At 36.0% G+C, this 26,254-nt stretch overlaps 1 protein-coding gene across 1 annotated transcript in view; it reads right to left on the bottom strand.

Moving 5' to 3' along the window:
• Positions 1 to 26,254, bottom strand: part of IL1RAPL2 (interleukin 1 receptor accessory protein like 2) — a 1,161,988-nt gene that overhangs the window by 38,070 nt on the left and 1,097,664 nt on the right. The window contains exon 10 of the mRNA XM_064482665.1: positions 4,405 to 4,534. Coding sequence (XP_064338735.1) covers positions 4,405 to 4,534 — 130 coding nt within the window. The remainder of the gene's footprint in view (positions 1 to 4,404; positions 4,535 to 26,254) is intronic.

The following is a 26,254-nucleotide window of genomic DNA, read 5'->3' as shown; positions in this document are numbered from 1 at the left end:
TCTTGGTTGAACTAATGGTATGATTAGCAACTTTTTTTCCCTAATAAAACTACCAGATTTGCTCCAGTCTGTCATGTTGTATAAAAATCTTGTTTCAAGGACATTGGCTTTGGGAGCTAGGAGATAGAATCTAGTAATTAACTCCTGTGTTAGCATAAATGGCCATAGCCTGAAGGAATTCCTGCACCCACACAAGCTCCCAAATAGATCATAGATTGTACACTTAATTTTACAGAATGGCTGACTGTGTGTTTCTCTTGGCCAGGAATTCCTGCCTCTTTGTTTGTATTTCTCTGATGGTGTCTCCAGTTAGTTAGTAGGGTTTTGTGAAATTTTCAAAACAAATGATGTTACTTTTCTCCTCTGCAAATATAGGTATGTTCCCTTTTTAGATTGGAAAAGTTGTGAATAATGGAGAAAGGATATAATAGAATTTTTTAAAAAATGACCTTTTGCAAGTCCTGAAAGTTTGCCTTCCTATAGCACTTAATATCTGGTTGATTCATTTGGCACCTAATATAGTGGCTGGGACTGGATTAAACTGTTTTACATATGTAATTTTTGTCTCCCATCACTAATCATTTGCTGCTAGAGCAGCAGCAGGGCCTAACTTTTCTTTTGTACAATGGTACAACCACTTTGGAGTATAGTTTGGCAGATTATTAAAAAGTTAGATAGTCCTGGAGAAGAAGGAGGACAGGAATTAAAAACTAAGGACATTTGAATGATGTATTGACTTCAGTGGATAATAATGTATCAATTTTGGTTCTTTAAAAAATGTTTTTAAAATTTACTTTTAATGGAGGTGCTGGGGAATTGAATCCAGGGCCTCGTGCATACTAAGTGAGCAATTTACTACTGAGCTATACCCTCCCCTCTCCTCGATTTTGGTTCTTTAATTGTAAGAAATGTAACACAGTAACTTAAGTTGTTAATAAGAGGATAAACTGGGTATAGGGTATATAGGAATTCTCTATACTGTCTGCTATGAACGTAATGTTTGTTTCGCCTCACACAATTCATATGTTGAAATAGTCCCCTAATGTGATAGTATTAGAAGGTGAGGCTTTTGGGAGGTGATTAGGTCATGAGAGAGGAGCTCTAATGAATGGGATTAGTGCCCTTATAAAAGGGACTCTAGAGAGCTCCTCACCTCTTTTGTCATGCAAGACATGTGGGGGTACAGTGAGAAAATTGCCATCTACGAACCAGGAAGTGGGTCCTCATCAGTCATTGAATCTACTGGTGCCTTGACTTTGGACTTCCCAGTCTCCAGAACTATGAGAAATAAATATTTGTTGTTTAGGTCACCCAGTCTATGAAATTTATAGCAGCCTGAATAGAATAAGATACTATCTTTACAATTTTTCTGTACATCTAAAAACTATTGTAAAAATAAAAGTTTTTTTAAAAAGCTAAAAAAAAGTAAGACAGTTAGACATACACCTATGATCTGATTTATCCATTCCATATCTAGACATGTATCACAGTAAAAAGGAAATATATGTGCATACAAAGGTGCATGCACATATGTTCATAGCAGCTTTATCTGTAATGGTCCTCAAACTGGAAACAATCCAAATGGCCATCAACAGTGAATGGTTAACCAAACTGTTTATATCCATATAATGGAATACTACTGAGCAATAAAAAAGAATGAACTATTGATACACATAACAAGATGGATGAATCTCAAAATAATTGTGTTTAGTGAAATAATCCAGACAAAAAAGTGTATATAGTCCATAATTCTGTTTATATAAAACTCTAGAAAATTCAAACTGATTTATGGTGACAGAAGGATATGTTGTGAAGGAAGGGCAGGAGAGGGGGAATTACCAAGGGACATCAGGAAACTTGTGTGTAATTTATGTGTACATTATGTTGATTATGGTGATGGTTTATAGGTGGATACATATATCAATCAGCCCTTACAGATTATACACTCTTTATAAATTGTATGCTTACTGTAAGTCAATTATACCCCAATAAACCTATTAAAAAATCTAATCAGTCATATATAGGAAAAAGGAAATAATTATCTTAAACTCATTTAACTACTACTTTTGATCATGAAGCATACTTCCAAGCTTTTTGGGAGTGGACATTTTGCTCCCATGTACCACTGTACCTACCACTGGCTCTTTGGGGACCAGTTTCTTTCTCTGAAAAATGAAGAGTGACCCTTAAAGACTTTTACAGGCAGATATGTTGAGACTTATTCTAAACATGTATCATTTGAAATAATTTAAAAGAAATTCATTTGCATTAATGTTATAAACTTTAACTTGAAATTGGCTAATAAAGTGTTACTTATCACTCCCTTAAAGTTTAAAAGGGAATTAATAGTTTAGAATTAATTTGTAAGTAGTATATTGATTATTTTTTTCCTGAATGTCTGTTTTATGCCAGGCAATTAATTAGGAGGTTTTTTTAAGGGAAAAAAAACAGCTTTATTGAGATATTATTTATATACCATACAATTCATCTGTTTAAACTACCCAATTCACTGCTTTTTAGTATATTCACAGATATGTGCAATAGTCAAACATTTGTAACATTTTCATCACCTCAGAAAAGAGCCTCAGACTCCTTAATGGGTATAGGGATTCCTTTTGGGGTGATGAAAACTTTTTGGAATTATATTGAGGTAGTGGTTGCACAATATTGTGAATATATTAGATGTCCATGAATTGTACACTTTAAAATAGTGCATTTTATATTACAAATATTGTATCCATTATATCAAAGAAAGTCCTACAAAACCCACCCATACACCTTAGGTATTTACCCCATCCCTCCATTCTGCCAGCCCTGAGCAAACACTAATGTACTTTCTGTCTCCATAGATTGGCCTATTCTAGATACTTTATATAAATGAAATCATATAATGTGTGGTCTTTTGTCACCCGCTTCTTTCACTAAGAATGTTTTCAAGGTTCATCCATGTTGTAGTGTGCATTAGTACTTCGTTCATCCCTTTTTATGGCCGAATAATATTCCACTATATGACTGTCCCACATTTTATTTATCCATGCATCAGTTCCTGGTCATTTAGGGTGTTTCCACTTCTTGTCTGTTATGAATAATGCTACTATAAACATTTATGTACAAGTTTTTCTGTGGATATATGTTTTGATTTCTCTTGGCTATCTATCTAGAAGAGGAATTGCTGATAATTCTATGTTTAACCATTTGAGCAATTTCAGAAAGTGGCTGCACCATTTTACATTCCCACCAGCAGTGTATAAGGGTTCCAGTTTCTCCACAACCTCACCAACACCTGTTATAATCTGACTTTTTGATTATAGCCATCCTAGTGAGTATGAAGTATTATAACATGGTTTTGATTTACATCTCCCTGATGACTAATAAATGTCAGGTATGTTTTCATGTACTTTCCCCCTAGAAATACGCTCATATGGACAATATTTTGCAGAGACTCTCAGGGGGTTCACAGACTTTCAAATTTCAATCCCTAGAGGGGAGTTATTGAGTAGACATATGACGAGAACTGTCATGGTAGTTATTATAAATTACATTTAATCATAGTAAATAATATAATGTATACTATTTATTTTACATTGCTATATAGTCGATAAGAAAAGTGAAAGAACACATTTTAACATTAGTTGCACTGAAATACTGGATTGCTTTCCACTACATTCTTACTAGGGGTAGTGGGTAGGGGTCACAATTCCTATTGGAGTGAGAAAAGTACATTATATAACACCATCTCTGAAATCAAAGGGCAACCCCATAGACTGAGGTAGGAAAAATTACCTATCCATTATTTGTACAAATGTGATCATACACATAAGATTGGAAAGCCAATAGAATAGGTGTCAATACACCAGGGAGGTATCTATGTAACAGAGTGAAAAGAGGTCTAGGGAGGTGCTAACCTGAAAGTCACTTTCAGGATGAGCAGTGGGTACTGGGAAAAATAAACACTAACAAGAGTCAACAGTTATTTTGGCAAGTACTAGCTTCCTACTGCCACCACAGCTTTACACCTATGACATATGAAAGTTGTCTGTTCCCAGGGAGTAAATGAACATTTGCCCTGTGGTCTGAGGAGTCATCTACGAAGTTTGGATCTTTGCTGGGACTAGAATAACAGTGACCTAAGCTTTGAAACCTCAAAAGAACTTGCTTAGGCAGCTTGGAGAGGATCATTATACCCCATGGTATATTCTTAAACCTGAGAAAACCTCCTTCTATTGGAAGCTTATACATTTGCATTTCTTAAGGCAGTAAGCCTCACTCACTCCACCAGCTCAGCTTTTACAAAATGGAATGACTTGGAGTTGCAATTAAAATCTCAGGCAGAAGCTCTTCTAGGATGTTCCATTGCTTAACTGCAAAGACAGCAAAGAAAAATAAGCAGTCCAAGTTCTGTACCTTATTTCACCTTCTCTAATGTGACCTGCCAGTTCCTCAATGAACTTCTCCCCTTTCATCCAATAAATCATTGGTCCGGACTCTCCACTGAATCCAAAGAATGCTTTGCAAGGGATGTTCAGAGGCTTACCTGAGAATGACAGAGAAAAAGAAATGAGCAAATAGCTCTTGGTTATCACTGGGAGACAGAAAAGTACCATTTAACATCCAAAGGAAAACTCAGAGGTGACCCATTTTCAACTCTTCCAATCATCTTATCACTGTAAATGAGAAAAAAATTTAAATAGTTACAAGGGCTTCTGGGAAATTAAAAAATTCAAGATATTATGAAAAATGAGAAAGTGAAGAAAGTTACTAAGTCTTTCTAACTGCTTATTTTTACTGCCTCCCTCCTAGGGACCAATATGAAAGAATTAAATGGAAAGAACCCTCTTTTATTTTTCTTTTTTGAGAATATTAATAACTGCTTATTTGGACTTGCCTTTGAAGTTAACATTAATGAAAGGGTAAGTTAACTTCTGATTGGTGAGAAAACATATAATAGACTATCCACTATTACTAAGATTGCAGAGGGTAAATTTACTAATTCTAATTATTGTATATTCTAGGAAAAATTGGATAATACAAATCAAAGGAAGACTTTTTAATTACAAATATACCTATGAAAAGTACATGCAGGGAAATCTCAATCTAACTATATCTTCTATAGTCTGTGTGTCACCCATAGTACTTAAAGAATTCTAGGCAATACTGCAGCTTTTTGTAATGCATTTTTGTGACTATAGCTAAAAGTTTTGTTTTAATTGTAAATTTATCATCAAATATATAAGCAATTATTTTTTGCTGCATTGATTTTATTTTCTTCTTGCAAAGTAGATCAGTAAGAGAAGAATGGTATAGAGAGCACAATCTTGACCTTTCTGACAAAGAAAGCCCCCAATTCATAAATCATGACATAACATATCATTTTTCTCTATAACATGCAATTTTTGTCCTGGTTGGAGCACTAGATAAAGCAATTTCAAAAATATTGTTTTCCTCGTGGAGTACATGGTGAACTTATTCCCATAATTGCTCTTGAGCTGTGGACAATTTCACCATTCTATTCTTAAATTGATCCAAACTTCCATGTTCTAGGAATGATTATTTTCTGGGAACCTTTCTATTTAATCATTGTAACTAGCAGGTGGATTTCTTTGAAGATCATTTTCACCTAGAAACAATTTTAATGGGAGTTCTGTTCTACATTGACACAAAGTAGAAATTAAGAAAACCCCATAGACATATGGATGCTGCGTGATAGGCTGGGCTTAACCATAAGTGACTTGTTGCCAGATATTTGTCTTTTTATAGTGTAAGTTTATATCTCAGCAAAATGACATGTCATGGACCTTTGGTATCATTCAATTATTGTCAAAAGCTGTGATATCAATAGTTTTTCATATATGTCTAACACAAATCTGAAACAAGATTATTCATTGTTGCTTTGAACATGTGTTTTGTGATATACACGTGTGGAAAAATGAAAGATAGCCTTGTTTAGTGTAAAATGCACTAGATGAAGAGTTAAGAGATTTCAATCCTTGTTTTGGATCTATCATAAAATAGTAAACTACCTAGCCCTGGGTGGAGTACCTAATCTTTTACAAACTGATTTCTCATGTATATAATGAGGATGGTAATAATACCCTGGAAGCTCAGATAAGACAATGTCTACAAAAGTGCTTGGTAGACTCAGAAGTCCCACCTGAATTTAGCATGGTTGTATTTTCCTTCTGAGGCTTGGTCTTTCAAAAAGTCAAATTTGAGGCAAAATCCGATGTGGATAACAAGATAGATAAGTGTTCATTTTGACCCTGTCAATCTCATGTCCTTTTATATATGAGCTTCTATAGGGTAATATCCTTCTCTTATCGATGCTCTGTAAGTATTTCCTGGATTCTAGAGTAGGTGTGATTCATCCAGCAGGCCCTGAGTTCTTTAAACCTGAACATAATTTTTTTAATGCCTTACTATTCTTCATTCTCATGAAACTGAAGGTATTACAGAACGTCAAACTACATGGCAAAAGATCCAGAGACTATGATAAACATTATTATAAGGAATCCCAGTTGTTAAAACTACCAGTATATACACTTATACAAGTAAGTTCCGGTTGTCACTCCTTTGGGGTATGTTGAAAGAATATATCAAATAAAGTACCTTTTAGTGATTCCTACTATGTGGGTACTCAGGCCTGGTTTGATTTTAATGGAAAAAGACAATTACAGCAATGTGCAAAAATGTGCCTCCTTGAGGTGGTCTATCAAAAATGACATCATTTGCTCTTTCCTTGGCACTATACAACGGGTACTGACTATTGCAGCAGTTTCTGCTGGGAATGTTTTTACTCTCCTGTCAGGTTCTTGTTAAATAAATGCAAGAGACAGATATTTCAGTGGTCTAGTTTCTACAAATGCTGAATAAATATCCTGAAGCCTTTGTCAATGGCCAAAACAAGAAAAATGTCCAACCATTAGATGTAATACTCTGAGAGTCCCAAAATGATCAGCTCTTGTGCTAGACAGTGACAATCAATGTGTACCAGGGTGTGGGCACCTCTTCTTCCAAAAGACCTGGGAGGGATCTTAGCATTGATTGGGCAAATAACCTGAAACAGAGCCTCTCCAGGCATTTCTAAAATCTGGCCTATGTGCATGTGCAAACTCCTATCTACCATTTTCATCTATTTTCTACTGTATTGTTTTGCCTCCAGACATTTTCAAAGATATTCTTATAGTACTGTCTATCCTACTAGTGTAGATGACCAACTCATATTTGTATATAAAGAATATTATACAGTAGGTTGAAGACTATTAAAATAAAAATAACTGTGAGTTTCTTGATGTTTTGTGCTATTCACAAGGTAATGGCTTCAGACATGACTCCCTTTTAAAGGTTCAGCCTGTATTACTAGCAATTTATCACTTTATTAAGTGACAGTCAACAAAACATATGTCCACGCAAAGACTTGCACATGAGTTTTCACAGCAGCTTTATTTGTAATAGCCAAAAACTGAAAACAGTCCAAATGTTTATCAACAGGTGGAGGAATACTTTGGTATATCCATACAAAAAAAATTTCATTAGGTATTAAAAGTATGGAGTACTGATACACACTATAACATATGATTTTAAGATTTCAAAACAATTATACTAAGTTAAAAGGCCAGACAAAAGAGTACATGCTTTATGTTTCTATTTACATAAAATTCTTGGAAGTTAAAATTAATCTACAGTTTCTTAAAAAGTTGAACATTTGCCATGTGATCCAGCCATTATTTATATAGAACTGAAAGCCTCTGTCTGTATAAAGACTTGTACACAAATATTCGTATCAGCTTTATTTTTCTTAAATGAGGTATAATTGACATAATATTAGTTCAGGTGTACAATATAATGACTTGATATTTGTATATATTGCAAAATGATCATCACAATACATTTTGTTGACATCTGTCACCATACATAGTCACACATTTATTTTTTCTTGTGATAAATGCTTTTAAGCTCTACTCTCAACACCTTTCAAAATGCGATACTGTATTATTAACTATAGTCACCGTGTTGTACATTACACTCCCCATGATTTATTCATTTTGTAACCAGTAGTTTATACCTACTAACCCCCCATGTTTCCCACTCACCACAACCCCCAACTCTGGCAACCACCAGTCTGTGTCTACGAGCTTGTTTTTTGTTTTCTTGTTTGTTTGTTTTGGATTCTACATATGGGTGAGATCACACAGTATTTGTCTTTCTCTGTAGAACTTATTTCACTTAGTGTAATGCTCTCAATGTCTATGTATGTTGTTGCAAATGGTGAGATTTCATTCTTTTTTAAGGCTGAACAATATCTCATTTTACACACACACACACACACACACACACACACACACACATTTTCTTTATCTGTTCATCCACTGATGTGCACTTAGATTGTTTTCATATCTTGGCTACTGTAAATAATGTTGCAATGAACATAGAGGTGCAGATACATTTTCGAGACAGTGTTTTCATTTTTGGGGATAAATAATCGGAGTGGAATTACTGAATCATATTGAAGTTCTATTTTTATTTTTTGAGAAAACTCCATTATGTTTTCCATAGTGGCTACACTAATTTACATTTCTACCAACAGTAAAGAAAGTTTCTCTTTTTGCCACATCCTCACCAATACTTGTTTTTTTATTTTTATTTTTAATTTTTTGGTAATAGCCATTCTAACAGGTGTGAGGTAATCTCATTGTGGCTGTGATTTGCATTTCTCTGATAATTAGTGATGTTGAGCATCTTTTCATGTGCTTGTTGGCTATTTGTATGTATTCTTTGGAAAAATGTTTGTTCAGATCTTCTGGCCATTTTTAAATCAAATTGTTGGGTTGTTTTTTTTTTTTTTTTTTTGGTTAAGTTTGCTTTGCTATTGAGTTGTATGTGTTCTTTATATATTTTGGATATTAACCACTTGTCATATATATGATTTATAAATATGTCCTCCTGTTCAGTAGGTTGCCTTTTCATTGTTGATGGCTTTCTTTACTGTGCAGCTTTTTTTTGTTTGATGTAATCTCATTTGTTTATTTTTGTTTTTGTTGCTTTTACTTTTGGAGTCAGATTTAAAAAATCATCTCCAAACTGACCAATATCAAGGAACTTACTGCCTATGTTTTACTCTAGGAGTTTTATAGTTTCATGTCTTTCATTCTAGTCTTTAATCCATTTTGAGTTAATTTTTGTGTATGGTATAAGACAGTCATCCAGTCTAATTCTTTTCTGCATGGTTGTCCAGTTTTCCCAACAACATTTATTGAAAATACTGGCCTTTCCCCATTGTATATTTCTGACTCCTTTGTCATAAATTAATTGACCATATATGTGTGGGTTTATTTCTGGGCTCTATATTCTATTCCACTGATCTATGTGTCAGTCTTTTATGCCAATACTATACTGTTTTGATTACTATACCTTTGTAATATAGTTTTAAATCAGGGAGCATCATGCCTCCAACTTTGTTCTTTCTTAAAGTGCTTTGGTTATTAATGTCCTTTATGGTCCCATGCAAATTTTATGATTGTTTATTCTGTTTACGTGAAAAAATGTCATTGGAATTTTGATATATTGCATTGAATCTATAGGTTGTTTTGGGTCATATAGACATTTTAACAATATTATTTCTTCTAGTATATGAGCATGGAATATCTTTCCATTTATTTTTGTCTTCTTCCATTTCGTTCATAATGTCTTATACTGTTCAGTGTACAGGTCTTTCAACTCCTTGATTAAATTTTTATTCCTAGGTATTTTATTTTTTGATGCAATTGTAAATGGAATTTTTTCTTAATTTCTTTTTATGATAGTTTGTTATTAGTATATAGAAATGTAACAGATTACTGAATATTGATTTTGTATCCTGTAACTTTACTGAATTTGTTTACTAGTTCTACTAGTTTTTTGGTGGTCTTTAGAATTTTCTATACATAATATGTCATCTGCAAATATTGACAGTTTAAATTTTTCCCTTCCATTTTAGATGCTTTTATTTCTTTTTCTTGATTAATTGCTCTGGTTAAGACTTCCAATACTCTGTTGAATAAAAATGGTGAAAGTAGGCATTCTTGTCTTGTTCCTAATCTTAGAAGTAAAGGTTTTAGCTTTTCACCATTGAGTATGATGTTAGATATGGTCTTGTCATACATGACCCTTATTATGTTGAGGGAGATTTCTTCTATAGCCACTTTGTTGAAAGTTTTTTTAATCATACATGGAAGTTAAGTTGAATTTTGTCAAATGCTTTTTCTGCCTCTGTTGAGATCATATGATTTTTAGCCTCCTTTTTTTTTTTTTCAAAATAATGTATCACATTGATTTGCAGTTGTTTAGCCTTCTTGAATGCCTGGAATAAATCCCACTCGATTATAGGGTACAATCCTTTTAATAAATTGTTGAATTTGGTTTGCTAATGTTTTGTGAGGATGTTTGCATCTATTTGCATCAGGGACGCTGGTCTGTAATTTTATTTTCCTGTGGTGTCTTAGTCTGGTTTGGTTATCATGGTAATGCTAGCCTTGTTAAATGAGTCTGAAAGTGTTCCCTTCTCTTCAGTTTTTTGGAAGAGTTTGAGAAGGATTGGTATTAATCCTCTGTTAGATGATGGGTAGAATTCATCAGTGAAGCCATCTCATTCTGGACTTTTGTTTGCTGGGAAGTTTTTGATTACTATTTAATCTCCTTACTAGTAATTGGTCTGTTCAGATTTTCTTTTTTCACGATTCAGTCTTCGAAGTTTGTATGTTTCTAGGAATTTACTTATTTCTTCTAGGTTGTCCAGTTTGTTTGCATATAATTTTCATAGTAGTCTCTTAAGACCCTTTTATCTGTGGTATCATTTGCAATGTCTTCTCTTTCATTTTTTATTTTAATTATGTGAGCCCTCTCTCTTTTTCTTGTGGTGAGTCTAGCTAAAAGTTTGTCAATTTTGTTTACTCTTTCAAAGAACCAGCTCTTAGTTTCATTGATTTTTTCTATTGTCTTTTTAGCCTCTATTTCATTTATTTCCACTCTGATCTTTGTTATTTCCCTCTTACTAACTTTAGGATTCATTTGTTTTTATTTTTTTTTACTTCCTTGAGGTATAGTTAGGTTATTTATTTGAGATTTTTCTTGTTTCTTGAGGTAGACATTTATTGCTATGAACTTCCCTCTTAGAATTGCCTTTGCTGCATCTCATAAATTTCAGTATGTTGTATTTCCATTTTCACTTTTCTCAAGGTATTTTTTTATTTCTTTTTTGACTTCTTTGTTGACCCACTTCTTGTTTGGTACCATCTTGTTTAATATTCATATATTTGTGTATTTTCCAGTTTCCTTCTTTTAAGTTATTTTTAGTTTCATACCATTGTTGTTGAAAGAATGCTTGATATGATTTCAATATTCGCTTAAATTTATTAATACTTCTTCTGTGGCCAAACATGATCTATTCTGGAGAATGTTCCAAGTGCACTTGAGAAAAAATGTATATGCTACTGCTTTTGGATGAAATAGTCTGTGTATATCTTTTAAGTCCATCTGGCCTAATCTGTTATTTAAAGGCAATGTTCCTTATTGGTTTTTGGTCTGGATGATCTATCTGTTGATTTAAGTAGGGTACTAAAGTCCCCACTATCATTGGATTGCTTTCTATTTCTCCCTTTATGCCTGTTAATGCAAGCATACCTCAGAAATATGGGTATGGTTCCAGAGCACTGCAATAACATGAATATTGCAATAAAGCAAGTCCCACAATTTTTTTGGTTTCCCAGTGTGTATAAAAGTTATGTTTACATTATACTATATTCTGTTGTATAAGAGCATTGTTATGTCTAAAAAATATATCTTAATTTTAAAATGCTGCTGGAAAAATGGTGCTGATAGACTTGCTTGATGCAGGGTTTCCATCAATCTTCAATCTGTTAAAAACAATATCCTCAAAACGCAATAAATTGAAACAAATAGATGAGTTATGCCTGTATGTGCTTTAATATATTAAGGTACTCCTATGTTAAGTGCATAAATATTTACCAATGCTATATCCTCTTGTTGAATTGACCCCTTTATCATTATGTAATACCCTTCCATTATGTAATGAAATTTGATTTGTGATTGGTTGAATCTGTGGATACAAAATTCTCAGATATGAAGGGTTGATTGTATACAGTAATGTGTTTTGGTGTAGGTCTCTTTGGGTTCCTCTTACTTGGAACTCTGGGCTTCCTGGATCTGGATGTCTATTTCCTTTCCTAGGTTAGGGAAGTTTTCATCCATTATTTCTTCAAATAAGTTGTATGGCCCTTTCTCTCTCTCTCCTTCTGGGACCTCTATAATGTAAATGTTAGTCTGTTTGATATTGTCTCATAGTTACCTTAAACTATCTTTACTTTTTAAAATTCTTATTCCTGTTCTGATTGGGTGAGTTCTTCTGCCTTGTCTTCAAGTTCATTGGTCCTTTCTTTGCTTTACCTAGTCTGCTATTGAGGCCCTCAAGTGTATTTCTCAGTTCACCTATTGTATTCTTCAACACTGTGACTTCTGTTTGGTACTTTCTTACAGTTTCTGTCTCTTTGTTGAAGTTCTCGTTATACTCATTCATTCTTCCCCCCAATTTGGTGAGCATTTGTATAACCATTACTTTGAACTCTTTATCAAGTAAATTACTTATTTCCATTTCATTAAGTTTTTTCTGAAGTTTAATTTTGTGTTTTTCTTGGAACATATTCTCTGTTTCTCTATTTTGCTTGACTCTAGAGTTGGTTTCTATGCATTAGATAGAACAACAACTTCTCTCAGTCTTAAAGTGTTGACCTCACATAGGAGATGAAGCTTGTTGTTCAAGCCTTAGTTCTTTGTTGTCTCTCAAACCTTTGTGATTGTTCAAGCAGTCTATTATATTTTAATAGCTCCCAGTAATTTAGGGTGTGCCAAGACTTGTCAGTGTTCCAAAGGGGAGGATTTCAGTCAGCACTTAAATCTGGCTGATTGGAACTCAGACCCTCAGGCAGCAGCTTTTAAAAGCTAAAAAGTGGGGCTCCAGATGAGTCTGTAAGCTCCTTCCTGGGAAACACAGGTGAGCTAGAGTGAGGCAGAGGGAGAGCACAAAGATGGAGTCCCTCAGCCTGCATCCCCTGAAAGCACTTCCATAGCCTCTAGGTGTGAGCCAAACTTGAAGGTTTCCCCTCAGGCTGAAGCCCCAGGACTAACAAGTAGGCTTTTAACTGAAAGACTAGGGGTGTGTTTCAGTCTGCTGTCTGTGCAGTGTCCTGAGGGTGGTTGTCTGCCAAGAACTATGTCTTCAATTGTTATAGTCTTATAGGACCCAGAAGGACACAAGCCTCCTGACTCCCAGACCCAGATGACTAAGGGTCATTTCCTGGATAGCAGCTGCAAAAATCAAGGCACCAGATATAAAATCTGGGGCACCAGGCACACGTAAGAGTTCCTCTCTAAGAGATACTGGTGCTCTGGGATGCGACAGAGGGAGAGCACAAAGATAGTGCCAGCCCTCTGAGGTCTCTGGAAAGGTTTATAGTCAGCCTTTAGAAGTGTTTAATTAGAAGCCCGCCCCTCAGGCTGCAGCTATGATGATAGCTAATAAGCCTCTTTCACAGAAAGATTGAGCTCCTGGGTCTGTTGCTTCTTCTTGTGCCGTGAGTAGAAGCTGTTTAAGAATGCTTTCTCTGTTGGTTACAGTCCTTTTGGACCTGCAAGCATAAGCCCTACTGGCCCCTAGAGCCAGGTGATGTAGAGGTGTCTACTGGCAGCAGCTGTAAAAATCAAGGCACCAGATGTAAAAACTGGGAAACCAGACACATGTAAAAGTTCCCCTCTGGGAGATACTGGTGTTCTGGAGCAGGCAGAGAGAAAGTGCAAAGATGGTATCCACTAAGAAAAGAAAAAAAAAAAAAAAAAAAGATGGTGCCTGTCAGCTTTAGCAAGGAAGGAGAGTGTGAAAATGGCAGCCAGCAGCCTTTGGCCCTAGAATACTGATGCTTTAAGATTAGCAAATTAATCTCTTTCACATAAAGGCTGAGCACTTCTCAAATGGCTGCTTCTCTGCTGGGCCTTGGGGTGAGTGAATCCATATGTGAGCCCTTTAAGAGCTGTTTCTCAGTTTGCTACAGCTCTTTGGGTCTCAGAGACATAAATTTTGTTGTTTTTCAAAGCCAAATGTCTGAGAAGCTCATCTCTTAGATGGATATCTTAAGAATTGGGGTGACTGATGTGGTGTATGGATTCTTCACTCCTCAGGAAGAAGTTTCAAGTTGGTGAGTTCTCTATTGTGGGCTGCCCCAATTGGGATGGTATTTTTATGGTGAGTTTATATCCCAGCCTCTTCACCTCAATGTTGCCATTTTCTCACTTGCTGTGAAGGAGTTTCGTAGCTAGTTTTCAGGTCTTTTTCCCACCTGGTGTGCTTGTGGGAGGAGTTGATCTTCCTATGTTATCATCTTGAATCACTTCCCCATATCATCTTTATTTGCATTAGCTCAAAACAACTCAAATTTTGATCAATAATCAAAGGAGCGTTATTGATACATTCTACAACATGAATAAAATTCAAAACCATTATGTAGAGCGAAAAAAGCCAGATACAAAAGACCACATATTGTATGATTCTATTTACATGAAATCTTCAGAAAACACATGACTATACAAACAGAAAGCAGATCAGTAGTTACTTATGGCTGGGTCAGAGATTGACTGAAAACCTGAAGGAGGAAACTCTTAGGAAATGACGGAAATGTTTTAAAGCTGTTTTGTGGTGATGGCTGCACTAATGTGTATATTTACTAAAAGCCATTGAAAGATACACTTACATGGGTAAATTGTATGATATGTACATTTCAGCTCAATAAAGCTGTTATAAGTAAAAATAAAAATCCACGTCCTTAGGAAGTTTACATCTGGGAGGGGAAAGTGGAAGAGGTGAAGGCCAATACACAAAATAAATTAAATATAATGTAAGTTGTATACATGTTCTAAGTGATCTCAATTTTTGTATTTTCAAAGCTAAAGTCATTACTTTAATCACTGAATTGTCTATGCATAAGTTTCCTGCTAGCCCAAAGACACTTTTTCATATTTCAAATCCATATAATTGCTCTGGGACAACTTTAAAAGAACCAGAGACTGAATTATCTAATGTGAGAGAATTGCAGGTAAGAGTGGAATAATAAAATCTATTTAATTTTCACCACACATCTTAATCTCCCTCTGAATCTGGACTTTCTAAGAATTTCTCAAGGGCAAAAATTTGACTTTCAATTTCTGTATCTAGATCTGCCCCCTCCTCCCATCCCTCAATGGGCTATGGATTTTATAAAGGCCACACATAACTGTCAATGCACTATTGTTGCCACATCATTGTTCTTCATTCTTTGTTTTCTCTTTAAACTATTTTCAACAAACCGCTTTTAATGTCTCTTTTAAACTGTCCTGTTATCTCTATTTCTTGGGATGCAATATTTTCCATTTGTGTCAGCACATGGATGGTGGTTAATTTTCTTGTGAGATTTGTAAATTCTATTACTGTGTTTTTATCTATAGCAGGGATTGTTTTCTGTGGGAGACCAGGGTGGCAAGGGCTATGAAGGCATTCCCTCAGAGTGGTTCCAAGTTTCCTTCTGCCAAGTCCTTACAAGTTTCACTGGTTTGGAAACAGTTTTTCTGTTAATTTCTTAGCTTGGGGTTTTATACCACATGCGGGTTGTGTGGATTTAAAGTCCACATCCATGCTTGGTATAAGTTTAGAGTTCTGATTTCTCTGGAGTGTATCTTTTCATTCATGGCCCTGGCCCTGGACAGAATGTGAATTTCTTGGCTACTTTCCTAGACCATTGAGTAGAGTTTTCTAGTCCCCATTTCATAGAGTTTCAGGCTTTATACATCATTCAGGCTTCTAGATTTTTGCTGGGATCTCATTTCCAGCTCCACACTTTACACAGATCTGTGGCTCTATGGTCTAACCCTCAGCTCAGGCCTTAGACCCCTAAGGTCCCTATTTGGTTCTGATATCCCAAGGAGGTATTTAGCTTGAGTTTATGCTCCCTTCTCTGGACTTGAGTTCCCTTTTCATTCCTAAAGCTTGGGAATGTCCCTTACTTGCTTTCGCTCTGGGCATATAGAATCTTGTTTTATTTTGACCAGCATTTTTCTGTGTTTAGAACAAGAGATGAGTCTTTACCATATCAATTCAGTCTATCATATTAACTAGTTGTCTGAAATTCCACCACAGAAATCTGTAAGTTGTATATCTTAGGTCTGAATGATCAAATTAATTTTATTTTCATCCAAGGAGTTTAACATTCTTGTTACTGCTAACATAAACGAAGATTCTCCTTTCCCTGGGCTCACACTTAGATTTGACCTTTACAAGATGAGATGTGTTTTATGTCCTTCAGTTTGTAGCTTCAACTTTCAAAAAGTTTATTCCTTCAGAAAAGAATCCATAATTAGGGCGCACACCTTTTGTTTATTTGCACATGAGGTGCTGAGAATGTCTTGGGTTATATGTTCTAGTCTAGCTGGTCAATGTTAGGATGCATGAAACATAGGAGGTACTTTCAGTTGTGAGACAAATTTTAAGAAGTTTGTTCTAAACATGTTACTTAAGTCAATTAGCTAATTAGTTCCTCAAAAATTTACAGCAGAGCTGAGGTTATCATTATATTAATGTCATTTTCACTCATGTGCATTGGAATATGCCTTTTCTTAAGTGAAGGAAAAAGGGTAGAGTCACAACTTGCATATGAGGAATGCCCATTAAGAATCTGTGTGATAGTGAGTATCATCTGGCCAGTATGTTACAGAGGGGAAAATCTGAGAGCCACTGATACAGGGTGTGGTTTTCCTGAGTTGAAGAGAAACATATATTCTTTCATCTTGAAAATTTACACACACACACACACACACACACACACACACACACACACACACACAGAAAAATAGCTCAAGTGTGGTTGAATCACAAGATAGCTCTTCATTTCTCATACTGCCCTTTCCTGTCAATCATCTAATATGCCAAGTAACCATTTGTAGCCCAAACTATACTGGTGAAAACACCAGGGTCCTTGATTTATCTGAAATTACATTCTCAAACTGAATGGATCATTGAGATTTAGACACAGACTCAGACAGATATAAAATGACTTTCCTGAGGTAAAATAATGATCCAGCTGAAAAAATAATTCATGGCTTTTAATATGTTGATACTGTATTCAATCTTCTAGAGACAGTGTTGCCTTCCCATTTCTACATATCCAGAAAAGAAAGGAGCCTTGACATTCCAGAATGATTTTGTGCAGCTTTCCCCCTACTTCTTTCTAAAGAAGAACCTTCTCCCCATCATTTTAAAACATCATTGATATAGCCACTGAAGTGAATTATAAATTTTAGTTGAGAGCAAGGTATTATGAGGCTGAAGGCAGGAAGAAATAATGTATTTCTTCCAGTAAGATTCATAGGGACATGAAAAGTTGATGAGGCAGAGACAGGGTTTGGTGGTCCCAGATGGTAAAAACTATAGCATGGTAGGGTTTTCTTCCCAGAAAAGAGTAAAACTCCGTAAGAGAAGAAAGTGGGTACCAAAGCTAATTAACTGGGGAGAGAAGAAGACTGGCAGAAAATCACTGAGCACCCTGACACGAATTTGGAAATGGTTAAAAATGTGTGTGCGTATGTGTGTGTGTGTGTGTGTGTGTGTGTGTGTGTGAGAGAGAGAGAGAGAGAGATGGAGGGGGGAGACACTCAAGGTTTCTACTGTTTCTTACTCTTCCTTGTTTTACAATGCATGGAAAGCCAGAAAATCTTGTTACGGATGATGCCCACAGTTATTTGTCCACGATAGAGACAAGTAGCATAGCAGCAGGTCTCAAAGATGAGAGAGAACACTGTTTTCATGATGAAAGTATAAGCAATGAAGTTGCTTTGATCTATAATTGGCTCTTAGGGACAAGTGGTACAAAGTCCAGTGGAAGATTAATTGTTTAGAGTTATGGGACTTACCAAGCTGTCTCGTCAAGTAGGCTCAATCCCAACAGAAGTTTCTGTTACTGAATTTCATCAAGGGCGAATAAGCAGAACTCCCTTTGTGATTACATAGCATGCCCATAAACCTCACTTATTTTACCTCTTTCATCTCCTTAGAACAGGGATTGGCTGGCTCTGTGTCTGAAGATACTAGTTTTCTCAGTCATATTTCTGACTCAAGGGCACAAGGCATAGGTAAGGCAGAAACGTGACACGGAAAGAGTACTGGGGTCAGAACACTGAACTTGTAGCCCCGGCCCTTCCACTAAGTGGCTGTAATTCTTTTGACAAGTTTATTCTCCGAGATAGCCTCAGTCTCTTTTTCTAAAAAAAGAAAAAAAAGAAAAATGACCGTCAGCTAAGATTATTTCTAAAGACCCTTTCAGGTGTGACATTCTATATTTCAAGTAGCCAGCCTAGAATAGTGAATGTTAAGATTCTCCATATGTGAAGAATTTCTTTCCTTGGAATATAAACCCTGGAGTACCAGTCATTGGTTCTCTTGGTAAAGGGAAGAGGATGTGAGTCTTTTTGCCTCAGGTGGGTTTTGCTTTTAGCTCCAAGGTCCCTTGGCCCTGATGTTTCGTGTCTGAGTCTGCCTGCCTGCTATGCCTGGAGTTCCTGTGTATTCCCTAATTTCTGGTTGTTTACTACAGAGTGAGTTTCCTGCCTATGAACCCTACCTTGCCTTGAACCCTAGTTCCTCTCTGTCCCACTGGCCCCTGGCTGCTTATGTTGGCTCTGCTGATCTTGGCTTATGGCCCTGCTTTCCTTGACCCAGTGCTTTCCATGTCTCAGCTTGACAAAGGGATTTTAAAAAGTTCCCTATGGGACAAGACAAAGACCTTGGGTATTAACTCACTACACTAGCAAGTCCAATTCATACTCAGCAAATTGAGATGACTAGAGAGTTGAAGCAAGCTAATACTCTATCTATGTGTGTGTATGCAAGTGTATATATAGTTGCGAAAGAATTCATTTGAATTGAATTAATAATTCAAAATTAAATGCGCATGATTCTCTATATTAAGTGGAAGAATAAATAGACAACTTTTTAATGCTTTAATATTAAATGACTTCATTTTTAAAAATTCTCTTATTGATCTAGGTTCGTAGAGTAGCCAACTTGTGTAATCATATCAATTGAAAAATGATTTAAATCCATATAAGATTCATATTTAAAGTTAATTTCATTTGTTTCAGAAGTTATTTACTTGGTTTCAAACTATGTGAAATTCAGTATTAAGCTTTATAATGATAGGTCCACTCTAGGAACCAGGAAAGAGAGTAGCAAAACTAAAACACAGGGTAACAAGTACTTTTTTAAAATGAGGTCACTTTTGTCATTTGAGAACATCTGGTTGGAAACAAATCTTTTTCACTTTCTCCCCTTCTGCATCATCAAAAGTACTTTTGAATCCTTTACTGACAAGATCACAGCTTCAGGTACTAGGAATAACTGGCTAGTCAAATCCTGCTATACCAGTTCAGAGGAGAAATGCATCAATACAACCATGGTAATTCTTACTGTGTATCTGAAGATTGATCCAGGTATTATATGGTGACTCAAAAAAATACTGATGTGTTTTCTGGGCATAATAGTGTGATTTAAAATGTGGTTGTGGAAAGCTTTAAAAATCTTCAACAAAATAAAAATAAAAATAAAACGTGGCTGTAGTTTTAACATAGGTGCCATTCTCTTTGATAAGCCTTGCTGGCAGTTGGCAGGCTGTGACTCCAAAATTGATGTTTAAAATAATCCCACAAGGATCCTTTAGTACTTCAGAAAATGGAAATATCAAGGTTTAATGCCACTTGAGAAAATGAAACCCAAAGCTGTCCACAGATTACTGATCAGATTCATGTCATACTATTGATTTTCTGAAGTCCCATAAGGTTCTTTTGGACTATTAATTTCCTTTGACAACAAATCCCCCTGGTCTTACCATTCAGTATACTCTATTTTGCTGCCAACTTGATTGACATGCCTCTACCTTCTTTTCTTGACCATTTAAAGCCTCACCCTTCAAGGTCTAGCTCAAATGTAATCTATACCACAAAGCCAGCCCTGACTACCCTAAGTACACACTGACTTATCTCTTTTCTCTGAACTCTATTTGCATGTGTTCATTGGGAGTTAAACATTTAGTCGTGCTCCACTTCATATAATTATTACAACAAAAATAAGCTAAGTGCCTAATATGTTGTAAGTTAATCCTCAATGAAACCCAGAGAGTAAGGTATTAATATTCTCACTTTGCAAAAGAGCAAACAGAAGCAGAAAGAAGTTAAACATCTTGTCCAAAGCCACAAATATTATAAGTGGGAGAGATGTAAAACCAGACAGTTTGACTCCACAGCCAAAGATCCTAACCACTCTTCCACTTTTCACAGATGTTTGTCTCATCTTCTCAACTAAATGTTATAGTCTTTAAAGGTGGAAACCAAACCTTCTATTTCACTTTCATTTATACAGAGACTAGCATAGTGCAAGGCATATAGTTGTTCCAATAGAACTTGCTTGAGTCTCAAAATCTTAGCTCAGATTTCAAATTTTCTTATTTTTAAATTTTTCTCTTGTGGCATTAAATATATCTCTGTAAGCTATCACAAATCCATTTTGGAATAAAGCAGGGTACAAATAACAACTGAATGCCCTGAAATTCAAGGTTTTCCTTTCTTTCCCCAATTTTCTTAAAGAGGGAGGGGGAAGCAAAGGAAAGGGAAGAGGAACAGACATGGTCCACCCATGTTATCTTTTCAAAAGGTCCATCAAGGCAGAATTAACAACAAAATGAGAAGAAGCTTCAATGGTTATGTGCCTGTGCAAACCAGCCAAAGTGCTGTGTCAGGCAATACCAATAAAAGAGGGCAACCATCACTTTTTGTTTGAGTTTTGTATTTTATCTTAAACTGTTCTGAAATGGAATCTTTTTCTGCCGTGCCCATAAATTCTTGAAGAGAAAAAAGAGTTAGTTCTATGAATCCAGAAAGGAAGAGTAGAACAATTCCATTCCATTCATTTAATAAGTTCAAAGAAGTTTTGTATTCTTTAGAAAAAAAGGATACATGAACAACAGAAAATAAAGGATTTTGAAGCTGATTATTACAGTTCATATCATAATACCCAAGAAGTCACCTCTTCTTTGGGCCTTTGCTGATGGTTAAAAGAAACAAAGACCCATCTTTAAAGTCAGAAATCAAGTTCTGAGTCTTATGCCAGGAACAACATGAAATCAAATTCTGCAAGTCAGTGAATTACACTTTGAAGATCTCGTGCATCTTCCAATGATTTATTCTCATTCCTTGAGCCATATAATCCCCAGTTCTGGGTCCTTACTTAGTTTCTCCTGCAACAACAATGAGCCAACCACGGTGCTGGCTTCCCCATCCCATCATGCCTCTCTCCTTCCCTGTTGGTAACTTGCACTATTCCTAGTCATTCAGACTTGAAAGCTTAAACATCCCTCCCGCAGTGTAACTTTCCCCTACAAACTCTTTGTACCTTCCACTGTGAAACAATCGACTAATTTTATAAAATAATCCCTGATCATTTGCTAATATGGGATAAAGCTAAAGAAAGGAGTTCTCCATACTTTTTCACGTAACATGCAATTTTTTTTCTTTGAAATGAATGTACATCTTTAGCAAAGTTTCTCAAAGGGCAGGCCAATATAATAATTGGTTAAAACAGCAGAGCTTTCTAAAATTCCTCTCTACTCAGCTATTGATTCAAAGTCCTCAAATAAGCTACTCACAAACTTTTCTCTCTCTCTCCTAAAATTCTTTCCCAAATCCACAAAGAACTCTCCTGTCTCCTCAACTATTCACACTCTTTCTGTCCTCTGGATCTAGCTCTACCTTCCTACCCTTTCCCTTTCCTGTCATTTCATTATAAAGGCTCTATAAGACTCTGATTTTTTTTTAGTATTAAATAATAAATGTTTATAAAATTTAATAGTTCACAAAATTCAAAAAAATCAAAATTCCCTATTCTCTCAATTCTGACACACACCACAACCTCCCCATTACACAGTTAATTGCTTTATAAGTATCTTGTAAGTAGGCTTCTGGAAACAATGATATCCCTAGATTTTGAATTTCCCTAGTTTTTATTGTTTCTTTGACAAGTTGGCCACTTCATTTCAACAAACATATAACAAGTGCCTACTAAGAACAAGGCCTTTTTCCTAGGTGGTGAGAGGATATAAAGGTAAATAATACATGGTTGGTCTCTGCCTTCAAAGATTTCACAGTGTCACTAAGAATTCTTTATCAAAGATAGTTTCATGGTATTTCTTAGGGTGGTAGTTTTCCTCCCACCTGTTTCTGTTCTGTATTCTGAACCATTCACAAGCTTGCTGGACTAAGATTGTGTTTTATGCTGTCCTATATTTTCCACAGTATGAATGTTGTACAAGCAGTAGGCTAGGAGCGGCCTAGTTGGAAAATAATCTTAAAGCCAATTGTTTCTGTTATACCCCCCTCTCTACTTGACTGGAGCTAACAGGGACCTCTCAGCATCATTCCACCCTGGCCCATTCCCTCTATCCTCTTTCACTTACTCCTCGTAGTCAAGACCTGATTGAAAATAACCTCTTTCCCCTACAGCTCTCAAGTTAAGCAGACACCCAAAGATAATTTTCCTTGACCATCCAAGTCAGAAACTGAAGGAAATCATCTTTCCCAGTGCATTAGGCAGGGAACTGGCTAATGTGAGTTATACCTTATGCACATGGACTGGCCTTCTGCCATGTCAACATTCATGGCCATCTGGTGGAAGAGGCAGCTTATCTATTTGTAAGAAGGCATGTCAGTGTTGACTGAGGAAAAGTGTCTAATTTGCCAGCTAGAAGTGGGCTAGGAAGGCAGCCTATAAACAGAGGAAACAGGGATACATCTTTTGGAAGAAATACTCCAGCTGACAACGTCAAATACCCTCTGCAACTAGCAGTACGGATGGTGATGACAAATATCCAGTACTCTTGTTATCTCTAGTCCTTGTATTTATCATCAGAACCACTCAACCAAGACCTAGATTTTCTGCATATGTTGTTCTCAAGAGGACAGACATTGAGCTCCCTGAGGACAGAGAACTGTGTCTTTTCCCCCACTAATCCTCTTCAGTAGCTAGCAAAGTATTAGGCACAGAGAAGGTTTGAATTTCTTTTCTGACTAGAATACCCCTAGTTTAAGGATAGATGAGATTGCATACAGAAAAGGAAGGTATGCTTGTTTTAATTAAATCCCCTGCTTCATTTACGCTTTTTCTCTTCCAGGAGACTGTGCTTTGGACACGGTTTCTGGACACAGTTTCATTTTCACTATTATCACTTTTTTATTATCAGAAACAACTACAACTTCTAGGTCTTCCTTTAGTAGTCTATTCCCAATTGAACTTCTTTTTATTTCACTATCCCTATTATTTACCCTAAACCTTTCATTTCTTATTTGCAAATGACTAGTCTTAGCAATCCTAAGTTCTGTGAATAACTTCCTTCCTACGTTTATATTGTTACCTTGAGTATACATTCAAGAACAGCATCTTGTACTTAGCATCTTCCTTCTCTTCATGAGTTTTTTCTTAGAACATTGTTGCTTTCTCTTTTTCTATTTTATATTTCAGATTTTCTTCAGTTTATCCTTACTCTTCTTATATGTGTTACAAGATCTATATGCATCATTCCAGGTGTCTTTTCAAGGTCAAAATTACCTGAACATAATTACCCATGGTAATCTACAAAGAGGCAACAGGGAAAGCAGAGTTTATCGAAGTCCATAAATGGTATGAAACTAGGTTTTGTATATTAGTTTGAGCTTCTCTTCATAGTTTTTCCCCCCCAAAGAGAGCTAAAGGAGCCAAATTGACTTGGCTGTTAATTCCATCCCCTGCCTGTTCACTAAATAAGGAAAGAAAAGCAGTGCAGTAACTTAGCAGGTAAAAGAAAGGAAAATTAGGCATTCAAATGGTGTAACTAATTCCAGAATAGTTGCCAGTTGCCTGTCTTTTCTCTTTGGCTGAAACATAGCATATACAACATATACACACACCTATTCACACACATATATCTACTTATGAGGATATTGTTATTTACTATGATCTCTCTCTCTCTCTGACATGGCATTTTCTCCCTGAACTAATTACGTCTGTCTCCACCACGTTCCCCTCATACCGTGTATGTGTGCACATAATTGTCTATGTACCTCAAAAATTATCTCAGGTAGGAACTATTAGCCAAAGTAACACATCAGCTGTGCACACAGCTCTGCTGATAGCCTGAAGAGAGGGCAAGAAAGAAAATAGAAAATAGCCCAACCGGAAAAGTGTTCATACAAAATTTGCACTTAGTTGTAAAACCTGAACATTGAAATCACTAATTTAGAACAAAGATGGTTAAAGTAAGAAACAAAATAGATAAGATTTTAAGAAGGATGTTTAATACATCAAAATCTTTGAAAAAGAGAATGATTTCAAGGTATTTAAAATAACCATTTACATATAAACAATTTGCTAGTTGCCAACCATTCTCATCTACTTGTTAAGGCTCCACTGGCAAATGAGCTCAGCCTATGTGTGGAACAATTACAATTAAGTTATATATTACTTAGGCAACTTAACTGAGTTGACAGATGTTTGTTCGCCATATATTTTTTTCTTAAAAATATATTCTTTTAGCAACTCAATGAAAAAGGTGTATGTATTTTTTAAAGTTGATTTCATTATTTTTTAAAGCTGGAGTTCAGCCATATTCTACACTATTAAGCAGTTTGAAAATCAGCCCTTTGACATGCATGAGACTTGCCTATACGGTTTGTCTGGAATATACTATATTCTGCTCGTATTACAGTTGTGTATACTGCTTACCCCCCTTACCGTACTGCAAGCTTCTTGGCAGGCCCCATAACTAATTCATCTCTTTAACTCCTTTGAAGCCCAGCAGTGTCTTATTGCACTTAGTATGTTTTCAGCCGATGCAAAATTAAATTGAACTAGATTCTAAAATATCTCACCTAGGCAATCCTTCAACCACTATGTTCTAGGTACTTTATGTAACACATCTGCATGTCTTTGAGGTGCATTTCCTAATTCAGATTTTTCACTATTTCTGACTTGCTTTTTTGCCCAACTTAATCTGAAAAGTGAGGTCATGCTGTTTATCTTTATACAGCAAAGTCAGACACACACTTGGTATCACCAAGATTCTTTTGAGAGACATATGAAGAAGAGTGGATGTGTTTAGTGTTAGTGACAATATTTGCATATCTATCTTTAACAGACTCAGAATATATAGAGCTTGAAGGGAACTTTGAGATCATGAAGTCTCACTCTCTCCCTCTGTAGATGAGAAATGGAGGGCACAAAGGTAAACAACTTGTCCAAGAACACGTACTAACTGTTGGCAGAGCTTGCAGTGTAATCCAAGTGTCCTGCCTGGACGCTGAATGCTCTTTCCAATACATCAGCTACCTCTCGTCCTTAGACTGAGACCATCGCCATATCCTCCCACCAGACCTTTTTGCCTTCAGTCTCTTCTCCACTTCCATTTTGTCGTGTAGACTTCTGCCATGTTTTTCTTCTCTAAGCATAGATTCAGTCATGACACTTCTCTGTTTCAAAATCTGAGATGGCTTTTATAGTGTACCAAGCTAAGTGGTTCTCAATAAGGGGGAATTTTGCTCTAAAAGGGGACATTTGGCAGGATCTGGAGACAAATTTGGTTGTCACAGATGGAGGAGGGAAGTGTTATTGACGTCTAGTGGGTAGAGGACAGGGGTGCTATTAAACACCCTGCAATGCACGGGGCAGCCTCCCATGACAAAACATCATGTGGGCCCCAACTGTCCATAAGTGCTGAGGTTGAGAAACTCTGTTCTAGATTTAGAGGACTTTCATGTTCTGATCGCAGCTTTCTTTTCTAACCTTATTTTCTACCACCTTCTGACACTTAGAAAAATTTAGACTCCTTCTTATTTCTTGTGTATGTTCCATACTTTTTCATTGCCTTGATTTTGCTTAACCTGAAATGTTATTTTCCTCGTCTTTCCACATTCTTTCTATTTTTTAAAGACTAAATGATATGTGACTTCCTCCGTAAAAATCTTCCCTGATCCTTATGACTAGATCATTTTTGTCTCTTCTGAAGTCTCATAGAAATTTGTATGTAGGGTATTTAAAAATATATGCATTATTTTGGAAAAGTCTGACGTTTAGACTATGAAGCAGTTGTGAGAAAAAGTACACTAAGTTTGG

Source organism: Camelus dromedarius, chromosome X (genome assembly GCF_036321535.1).
Source record: "Camelus dromedarius isolate mCamDro1 chromosome X, mCamDro1.pat, whole genome shotgun sequence".
Lineage (NCBI taxonomy): Eukaryota > Metazoa > Chordata > Mammalia > Artiodactyla > Camelidae > Camelus > Camelus dromedarius.
Note: the sequence above shows the minus strand (reverse complement) of the source record. Positions and strands in the feature narration are given on the sequence as shown.